The 10,499-nt window shown below is 47.3% G+C and overlaps 1 protein-coding gene across 2 annotated transcripts; it reads right to left on the bottom strand.

The window, feature by feature from the left end:
* Positions 1–3,706: 3,706 nt before the first annotated feature.
* NARS1 (asparaginyl-tRNA synthetase 1) lies at positions 3,707–10,128 on the bottom strand. 2 transcript variants are annotated; one of them, XM_063424468.1, is made up of 15 exons: positions 10,072–10,128; positions 9,299–9,381; positions 9,049–9,114; positions 8,852–8,944; positions 8,589–8,678; positions 8,383–8,461; positions 7,971–8,041; positions 7,627–7,713; positions 6,532–6,753; positions 6,230–6,429; positions 5,921–6,056; positions 5,238–5,351; positions 4,664–4,795; positions 4,350–4,481; positions 3,707–4,204 (listed from the first exon to the last, which is right to left on the bottom strand). In XM_063424468.1, the coding sequence occupies exons 1-15, from the start codon at positions 10,088–10,090 to the stop codon at positions 4,073–4,075; spliced, it is 1,656 nt and encodes a 551-aa protein (XP_063280538.1). In that variant the 5' UTR covers positions 10,091–10,128; the 3' UTR covers positions 3,707–4,072. The 2 variants fall into 2 exon arrangements, with proteins under 2 accessions (XP_063280538.1, XP_063280537.1); XM_063424467.1 differs by having other exon boundaries at positions 10,048–10,123.
* Between the last annotated feature and the right edge of the window lie 371 nt (positions 10,129–10,499).

The following is a 10,499-nucleotide window of genomic DNA, read 5'->3' as shown; positions in this document are numbered from 1 at the left end:
CAGGCCATAGAACCCATACTGTCCAAAAAACTCGGTTTTCCCTAACCTCTACCTGGCTAGAGGCAGGGCCCCTCTAAGCCTGGTTATCCTTCTTTCCTGAGACATATGTCTTGGAGGTTCCTTCAAGGGGATTGGACAAGTCATCATCATTATGCCTGACAGTTGGACTACGGGCAACTGGAGCTGCTTCCCTTTTCCTACCTTCCTTCAATTCACGCACCCGTTGTGCCAGAGCAGCAGTAGGCTTCCCATCCCATCTCCTCATGTTTTCTCCAGACTCACGTAGGAAGAACCACAACTCACCTTGTGGGGCGTACCTTCTCTCCCCAACAGAGGAACGTCTGTGTTGGATACTAGGGCCTCTAATTTGTACAGCTGAGATTTGGAGGAGGTCCTCAATCTCTTCCCTGAGTTTCTTACGACTTTCCTCTATTTTATCTTCTAATTTCTGCAGTCATGTTTCCACAGCTGCAATTCTGGCATGAGTCGGGCCATGTACAGCATCTGCATATGCCCGAAGCTTCTTTGCCATATCGAGCACAGTCTCATATACCTCATCCCGCTTCATTATTGCTAGAGCAGAAGCATATTCAGGTGGCCCAATACGCACAAGTTTCCTCCACATTACAGGTGTGCACGGTACGAAGTCCGGATTCCTAGTTGTTATATCATCTGAAAAAATGATCTCTACCACTGCCATCTCCCTCAGGCGTTGGATCCCCTGTTCTATGGTCTTCCACCGTGTCTGCTGAATATAAAGGTCATCTGCACACAGGTATCTTTGTGCTATGCTGTCCAGGACCCGTTCCCAGAGGCTGTGAGGGCTAGCCCTCCTCATCATGCCTTGGTCGATGACAGGATCATGTGACAGGGATCCCAAATGCCTCGCTTCAGTGCCATCCAGAATGGTAGCCTCCCCTGCCGCATCCAAAGGCGGACTAGCCAACTAATTATAGACTCATCGGGCTGTCGCCTATAATCCTTCCTTAGGCCTCGAAGGTCCTTCAGGGAGAAGGAATCGATATTGGCTCCGGAATCTATGCCACTTGCTGTGGTCTCTGATGTTGGTGATGGTCCTTCTCTTGGATCATCATCATCCTCCACCCTTCAGTCAGTCTTGCTTTTACACTTTCTACCTTTTGTATTTGCAGCAACAGCCATTGGTTGGGGCTTACTCTCTGGTTTAACTACTGGCCTGGAGCCTGGGATGTTTGCTGCAGCCTGAGTGACTGGGACAGTGACTAATTTATCTCCCTGTTCCCTTTCCTCTATCTGCTGCCCTACAGTATCTAGCAGGGTGCGATAAGCATGTGCCAGGGCCCAGCTCACTGCAATGATCCTTTCCTCCTTAGTGTTACCATGGCACCTCTCTTTCAGATACTTTACCACCTCAGCTGGGTTCTGAATTTGTTCAGATGGAAAGTCCCAGACTACAGGATCAGAAAACTCCTTTAAAATTTGGCCCATATCCTCCCATTTCCCACGCCACTCAGAATTCTTCACCCTTGGTTCTACTCCTAAATCAGGAGTCTCACCAGCCCCTCTAGAAATCTCAGCCTTCATCTTATATAAACTGCAGACAGTATAAAGAAAGCTTACTAAATTAAATGCCAGAAAGATGGTGTCCTTGGCAGTCAGGGAGGACCAAACATTTTCCAATAGAGATGTAAACAATTCAGAGGAGAAGAAGGAAAGCAAAGGCTGAAAAGCCTCCTCCCCTGCTTCTCCCCTAAAAAACTGAGTACACAACCACAACCATGAACCATACATTCCTGGAACCGATAGCAACATTTTTATAAACCTCTTGCAAATCATCACAACCAAGCCCAGCCCGATAAATATTCTGGTTAGCGCGCCACGGTTACAAAAGCTATGCATCAGGGACAATATCGGGCTATTGCTGGATAAGAGAATAAACCTAGGGACCACAAAGGTATTAAAACTTCAAAGAACCCTAATGACCAGAAATAGAGGCAGGCTTTCACTCCAAATGACATTATACCTTCAAAAAGAGACATACCAATATGCACACAAAACAACAGAAACCAAAATATTATTAAAGTTTTTTCCACTTTGTATGATCGTCCTCCCCGTACGGGCCACCAAAAAATGTTTGTCCTAGTTTAGGACAAATTTAGGGGGAAATCCCCACAACTCCCTCCCCCACCACCGGGTTCGAGAGGAATTTCCTCAGAGGAAAAGTGGAAAAAACTTGTTTATTGAGAAACAACGAAAAAACACTCCCCAACACAAGAAAAACAGTCCGAGATGACAACAAATGTTTTCACCAGTCCAAGAGAGGGTGAGCAGTCTCTGCTGGGGAGGGTGCCAAAGCTTCTTTCAGGTGCAGACTCCGGGGGGTTTTCCCTTGATGTTCCCGAATCAGGGCCCGAAGCAGGTCCGATGTCTTCAGGGAAGGGAGGAAGGAAAGAAGGGGAAACACAAAAGCAGAAAAATGGCAAAAAACAAGCAAAAAAGCAGAAAGCAAGAGAGCAAAGCCAGCAAAGCAGCCTAAAGCTAGCAGCAAGCCAAAAGCAAGCAGCCAGGGGAGGGGCTCAGCTATAGACAAAACAAACTGAGAACATGGGAACAGAAACACACGATTTGGGATACAAAGCATGAAAATGTCCTGTCACCCAAGGACACCCATTAACAGAAGGCATCCGCCCTCTTCCCCCCCTAGAGTTACAAGAGATAAAGAACAATATCTCCCAACTGGCTTCAACAGATGAAAATAGAATACACATTTTTGGTTACATTTTTCAACCCAAGACACTGTATCGCGCAACAAGCTCCAAAGACTCAGTAAAAGGAACAGGCATTAATGTCAAGTACTGTCTTGCACACCAGCTTCTCTTGCCATAATTTATTGGTTGCTGATTTAGACCAGTTTATATAACATGCAAGATGAAGAAAACCAATCACTTATTACAAAAATATGGGTATCCACAGCTCAACAATTCCAGGAGTGAATGGCAAATCCAGCTGAAGTCTCAGTGCAGGTGGCAAATCATCCACCTACCTTTTTTCTCTCTGGTAAAGGAATTGCTTTGACTAAAAACAGTACAGATGACTCAACCCATGAAGTATTTCATTATCCCTATTTGATAAATTGATTACAGCCAGGGAAGCTGCTCAGCTGCAGTAGCACAAGGGAACAGGGAGCTGCTCTATGAACGCACCTCAGCGTGACACAGGAAAGCACTGCTGGGACTACAGTCTGAAAATCCATTGTGTTTTAGTTACCATTCCTCTGGGTCTCAGTCAGTCATTTCTGGTTGCAAACGGGGAGCAGAAGGTGCCACAACCCCCCGTGCCCAGGAGCCACCAGACACATCCAGCTGAGTGTGCATGGACCCATGGGAGCACTCCATCCACAGCTCTTGGGGAAGGGAGCAAAACCTGTCTCGCCAGCAGCCTCAGCACCACTGAGCAATAAATAATCTGAGAAAAACCCCTAAGCCCCAGACCCAACCCACCTCACAGTGGAATTCTGTGCACTGTACCACACACCTTGCTACTGAATCAACTCAGAGAACTCCCATTAAAATCAGCAAGAACTAAAAACGTGCAGTGCTGAAGATACTTCTTCCCATTTTTATCCTTTGTTCCTGTCTCTCCATACCATTCTCACACGGCACTCTTAAGGAATTTCAAGAGCTTGAACTCCTGACTTCCCCAACAAGAAACACCAAGAGAAAAAAGATTAAAATTAAAGCAAATTTAAAAACAAAATTATCAAATGCTCAGCATATTTTAAGTCATAGAAGTTAAAAGCAGAAGTGTATCTTGTTTTCTAAATGACAACTTATCGAGATCTTTGTATAGTGATGACTCAAGAGTATAAATGCACCTAAACAATTTTTCTAAGGCTTTTTCCAGTTAATTACTAGCATTTTTGTTTTAAAAAAGAGGTTTTGGGTTTTGTCCTTTTCACATCCTAAATTGGTATTTGAATTAGCAAAAGGTCGCAGGAAGTCTTGTTGTCAGACAGGCTGTAGTACAGCAGCGTGTTATCATTCTTTTCCAAGCATCAGCTGCTCAGTTTTCCATGAGTTTTTCTTAAGGATGGCTAAGGTTTGCAGCGCTGGACAAAGCGTGGATAGAGACAGACATCTCGGATATGGTGTCTGTTCAGAATCCAGGTCAGGAACCGCTCCAATCCCAAACCGTATCCTCCATGAGGGCACGTACCATATTTCCTCTGTGAAATTCAGGGAGGGGATATTACACATTTTTTTGTAATTTATAGTTGCATTAATACCACCAGAAACAAACCAACCAACCCCTCTAGGAGGGGAGAAGCCCCAGCTCTAGTCTCAGCCAAGCAGCATGTGTGCCATACTGACCTGATCCGTGTACCAGTAGTAGGGCGTGGGATCGATGCCCTCTCTCTTGTAGCCTTTGAGCAGCTCCTCGCTGTCCCAAGTGCGCATGGAACCGCCGATGATCTCACCCACGTTGGGCATCAGAACATCCACCTGCAATGCACCACAGCACGCCCCACTTACAGCAACGCACCACAGCAGCGGAGCGCACACAGCCCCAGCCAACCATGCCAAGGCACCCAGAACAAAAGCTGGCAAGGATTCTCCAAGGAGCTTCCTGGAGCACTCCAATGTCCCCACTGCTCCAAGCTACCCCAGCAGGTAGAACAACTCACAGACTCGGTGAGGCACAAGTTGTCGCTGCAGCGCTGCATGTAGAAAGACTTGATCTCTGCAGGAAAGCAGCACAGCAGGATGGGCTCGTTAATGGTGTCTGTCATCAGTCTCTCGGGAGCTTCAGGAATATCCTACCATTAGAGAAGGCTTTAGTAATGTTCAGCACCAAAACTACTCCCATACACAAGTCCCACATGAAGCGGGCATGAAACGAAGACAGTTTCAGACCACACATGTCCACACTTTCATACTAATGGACCTAAATTCTTAAAATAAATTTATTTTAGAAGAAATAAAAACCCATAGGTCTGGGGGAAAAAATATCTGTTCAGTTAAAATCTAAGTCTCCCCAATATATGAGACAGAAAACTGAGGGGAAAAAAAATCCTGGCTATGTTGTCAAGTTCTCCTGAGCTCCTTCAAACAATGCTCACATGCTGGAGAAGTGTGGCCAGGGAACTGATGACAGGTGACAACACAGGTTTTTATCCCAATGTTGGAGGACATCAGGTCAAAACCCAACCCACAGCTGCATTCCTACATGACATTACTCCACCTCCCAGCAGGACGTACCTCCCCAAACTCATAGTAAGTGCCATCTTCCTTCTTCACATCATGTTCCTTCAGCCACTCGATGGCTTCAGCATAGTTCATGCGTCGGAAGGGGCGTTTGGGGGGCTGGAAACCCTGTGGATAAGAGCAAAGACAGGTGGAGGAGCACCATTTTAAAAGGGATACTTTTCTAGCTGATCAGCACGTCCATGACCCTTCCCAGCTCACAAGCTCAGTACTACAAAGCTAGAACCAAACACAACCATTTCAAGCCCAGTAAATCTCATAGATCACCTGTGAGGAAAGATAAGGAAGTATTTCCAGAGCTTTAGGGCTCCATGTTCCAGGGGAGGAACTGAAACACCACTCGTTTAATCGCTCCCTCATGGTCCATCAGCAAGCACCAACCAGTCGGTATCCCATCTCTGGGATGGAGGTTTTTATTCCACTGGCACAGAACACACTTCCATAAATCCTGGCACACTGTTGGTTTCTGGAGCATGCTAGCAGGGAACATCTTCCCCCACAGTTCCATGCTTTGGTCATTATCAGCCTTGCAGATTTTTCATTCTTATTATGTTTAATATTCTTATCATTACAAATAGTAAGTAAGCTCACTGCCATGCCCTGCATCTCCCAAAGGAATGTGCTGAATAGAAAAGGCTTAGAATCCTAATTTCTTGGGTATTCCCATTGCTGCCTACCGAGTTGAGGTCATACAGTAAGTTTGCTGCAGGTGATTTCAAGACTCTGTCTACGACATCACACACCAAGCTCTCCAGATGGTCCAACAAATCCTCAAAACTTATAAAAGGACATTCAGCTTCAATGTGAGTGTACCTGAAACAGAGCCACACCATTGCAAAGTCGCACACAAACAACACATCTTTAGCTATGAAACAAACTCATTAAAAAAAACCCACAACCCAAACACACATTTTTGACCCCCTTTTACTCCCACACTGTAAAGTAAATCAAGCTGTTTAAAAAGAAACAAGAACAACTGTCCATACTCTGCCAAGTGCCTGCGGGTCCTGGATTGCTCAGCTCTGTAGGACTGAGCAACACAGAAAACATTTCCCAGAGCTGGCAGGCAGGTCTCCAGGTAGAGCTGGGATGACTGGGTCAGGTATGCCTCTTCACCAAAGTAATCCAGCTTGAACAGGGTGGAGCCTCCCTCCACCTGCGTCTGCACTAAGGTTGGTGGTGTGACCTGTTGGAGAACAGGACTGTCACTGCTTGAGTGAAGAACTGAGGACACGGATGAGTCAGGGCACTAGAGCAGTCACTTGCTGACCAGGGAACACGCACTTACTTCATAGTATCCGTTGGCAAAGAAGTGATCCCTGAAGGCCTGCACGACCATGGAGCGCACCTTGAAGATTTTGGACATGTTCTCGCCTCGAATCATCATGTGCCTGTTGTTGAGCTGCACATCCACCTCCGAGTCCTCATTGAGCAGATTGTCAGCCCCTCCTGCCGGGGCCAGGCCGATGAGCTCCCAGTAATCACAGTTCAGCTCGTGGCCTCCCGGAGCCTGCCAGTGGGAGAGAAACACTGGGGAAAAAGTCCACTGCTTGTGCCTTGGATTTCTTTTCACAAGGGCTTGGAGTGATGGGACAAGGGGGAATGGCTTCCCATGGACACAGGGCAGGGTAGATGGGATATCAGGAAGAAATTCTTCCCTGTGAGAGTGGTGAGGCCCTGGCACAGGTTGCCCCAAGAAGCTGTGGCTGCCTCACCCCTGGAAGTGTCCAAGGATAGATTGGATGGGGCTTGGAGCAACCTGAGATGGTGGGAGGTGTCCCTGCCCATGGCAGGGGGTGGCACTGGATATATAGCTATAGCTATAAGATCCTTCCAACTCAAATAGTCTGTGACGGAGTTCTGCTCTCACCAGCTCCCCCATGTGGGTCACAGCTGCCTTCTGGCCCTGACAAATGGCATTTTTTTTTCAATCACAGCATTTTCAGGGTAGAAATGCAGAGTTTCAAAGGCTAACCCACAGATTTTTACCAAAATGTAATAGTGGGGGCTCATATTACCTTCACCTTGGGTCAATCCTACAAACACATCTCAGTAAAAGAGATGTGAAAAAATTCTTAGCTTCACAAAAACTGAATAAACCAAGGAAAATTAAGCCATGTCATTTATTTAACATAATTCTCCACGTTATGCACTAGGAATTGTCTATCAGTGGAAAATCATTTCAGGCAGAAGCAGAACAGTCACACAGTTCACCTATCTCACACTGAACAGTGAGTGACAGCACAGCTTTGGGAGCTTTGTTCTTTCTCTAGCCCTAATTCCCTCTGAAATAATCCAATGATTCCTTCCACCTCTGCTTGTGCTTCCCTCAGGACACCAGTGACCCATGAGGGAGGAGGAGAAGCCGGAGGAGCTCCTGTACCTGCTTGCCCTGGGGCAGGAGGTTCAGCATGCCATACACCACCACGCTGCTCTCCGTGGACAGCATCAGCCCATTGTAGCACTGGCACTACAGCAAGACAAACAAAGGCACAGGTGAGCAAGTTTTATTCCTAACTTTCCTACGGCATCTATTGGAGTCACACATTAGCACACAGTCACTTCTGAATAGCTCTCACACTGACACTGCAGAGGGAGGACATACAATTTAACAGTAACACAACTGAGTCAGTAGGTTCAGGAGAACTTAACATCATCTACAAAAAAGAACATCAGATGAGGTATGAACTCTTCAATTAATGACAGAACAGAATCATCACAACTTACCAGCTCATCAGAAAGGACACACTGAAGAAACCCTGTGCCATCTCTCAAGACAATAAACATCAGATTTTTCCCTAGTTAAGAAGAGAAAGAATTTGGTTTCACAATGAGCAGCTGCTGGTTAGCTCCTCATTTGTCAGGATTAGCTTAAAACACAGAACAAGTCGAGGAAATTCTGCAGGACTAGCCTCCAAACTGAAAATCATGCAGGATTTGAACTAAGAAATGTCTGTATGCCCACACATCAGGGAGAACTGTCAGTGTTGCAGTGATCATTGAGATCAACCAAAGAAGGCCCCTAACTGGTTTAAAAATTTGAGACCAGGTGCTGTCAGACTCATTCTGTGTCCAGATTTTGAAGGGCACTGTACTTGTTCTATCTCCCTGCATGGGCTCAACAATGCTCATGCTTTACCTTGCCTCCGTAACCTGTGGATCCAGCCAAAAATCTTCACTCTCTGCCCTCTGTAAGCCTCCAGAGCATTGATCTTCACCTGTGAGGCAGGGAATAAAAGCCATTAAACAGGGGACTGGTTCACCATCTCTTAGAGTTCACCCCAGAGCAGCACAATCTCTGTGCTGACCAGATGCCCTAGCACCAAGGCACGGGATCATACTCACACACTTGGGCTCTGGAAGACTGGGATCATTCTTGATAACAACCTTCTTAGCTTCCTCCAGGTTCTTCTCTCTTCTCAAGAGATCTTCTGCCTGGTTTGAGAAAAATAACTTATTAAATAGCTGTAACCAGGCCAGTTGTAAATAACATGTGAAATAATGACACCAGTGAGGAACAACCTGCAGCTTTTATGGAGGGGAAGGAATGATGATGACACCGTAATGTTTTTGGAAAACAATGGTGCTCTGTTCCTTCTGCAGCCTACCTCCTTCTTCTCTTTAGCTTCATTTTTCATCTGCTCCCTGTGCCATAGCTTTTTGACATTCTTCATCTGTGATTTGGAAATGATGGCCCATCTCTAAAGAATTCAAGGAGAGAGCAAAAGACAGCAGATTACATTGTCCCTTCACACCAAGAAGCAGTAAAATAATCCCACTAGGAAACCCTTCAATGCCACAGCACCTCGTTTTGTTTTTGGGAATCCACATAAATTGTAGGAAACGGCTCTTTTCCTGCTGTCCTCAATGCCTATAAAGGGGAGGAAAATAACCAAAATGAACCAAAATCATCCTTACAGAGCCTGAGCAGGCACCTTGCTCCTGCTCAGATGGCAAAAACAGGTATGAAACCCACATTTAAAAATACAAGGGCCATCACTTGCCCCAGAACACATTCCACACTGCCAAACAAAGCAGGTGTTTTCCACACTCACCTTCAACACAGTCTTGAATGGTTTCTTTTGCGTCCCATCACCAGTGGAGTCATTGCCCTCTTGTTCAGACACATACAGCTCTTCTGAGATACATGATAAATACGGGCAATTACTCAAAAAAAAAAAAAAAGAGAAAGAAACTGGACACACACAGATGTGTCTGCTCACTGCAGGGGGCTGGATGAAGTGGCCTTTAAAAGCCTCTTCCAACCCAACCCAATCCTTTCTATTATAACAAATCTTGATGTTTATCAGCAGTGATAAACCTTCAAAGGCACCAGCTGGTCAGTCAGGATAAGAATTATTTCATATATTTCATTTTAAAAAATCAATCCATGCAGTGTGTTCGCTAAAATCTCAAGGGCTCCCGAGGTAGCGAACCCTCGGGAGCCACTGGCTGCACATCGGGAACCAGGAGGAGCAGCCCTTCCCGGGAACAGCTTGGTGCAGACAAGCAGGGAGACGGGGCCTGGGGACCAGCCAGGGCAGCGCTCGGCTCGGCCACGGCCGGAACCGAAACGAGAAGCGCAGCGACCCCTCCCGTGCCCGGGGAGGGAGGGCCCGGCCCGGCGGGCCCGGTGCAGCGGCTGCTCCCGGTCTGCCCCGTTAGCCGCAGCGCTGCCGAACCCAGCCCCGCCCGCCCCCGTCCCCCCGTCCCCCCCCGTCCCCCCCGGGGCACCGGCACAGGCGAGGGGTGCGGGGAACGCGGAGGGGCCGGGGTGCGGGGGTCGGGCCCCTCGGGCTCTCACCGAGGGCCAGCGCCGCCGTCCTACCCAGCACATCCCCCGCCATGACCGCGGCGCAGGAAGTGCATCACTGGCGGCTGAGCTAACGCGCCGCCGCCTTGCGTCAGCCAGCCAGCCCTCCGTGCGCTGCGCTGCCCAGCCCTCCCTGCACGGCCCTGCAGCGCACACGGGCAGGGCAGGACAAGTAGGGCCGGCCCTCCCCGGGACGTGCTGACACCCCGGCGCGGCCGAGCCTAACCCCCGGACTCATTGCAAGGAAGTAGACTTTCGTATAATTATTTGCATTATACTTTTGAAATTTACATTCCATTGAATGAGAGCTGTAGGTCAAAATTTTACTATAAAACCATTTCAATAATTAGCTTTAGTTCGGGAGAGGGCAGTAGATTGTAATAAACGCCAATCGCTTGTTTTGGGAATTTATGAGAGTTTAATAAAAATAAAATGGTTATAAA

This window comes from Prinia subflava, assembly GCF_021018805.1.
Source record: "Prinia subflava isolate CZ2003 ecotype Zambia chromosome W unlocalized genomic scaffold, Cam_Psub_1.2 scaffold_33_NEW, whole genome shotgun sequence".
In the NCBI taxonomy this organism is placed as follows: Eukaryota; Metazoa; Chordata; class Aves; order Passeriformes; family Cisticolidae; genus Prinia; species Prinia subflava.
The sequence above is the reverse complement of the archived record's forward strand: the minus strand, read 5'-3'. Positions and strand labels throughout refer to the sequence as shown.

Coding starts and splice junctions, on each gene's coding strand:
- NARS1 (XM_063424467.1), bottom strand. CDS start 10,090: ATGGCGGGGGATGTGCTGGGTAGGACGGCGGCGCTGGCCCTCG. Junction 8,462..8,588: donor GTCTTCCAGAGCCCAAGTGT/GTGAGTATGATC, acceptor CCTGCCTCACAG/GTGAAGATCAATGCTCTGGA. Junction 8,042..8,382: donor CCACAGGTTACGGAGGCAAG/GTAAAGCATGAG, acceptor CTTCTTAACTAG/GGAAAAATCTGATGTTTATT.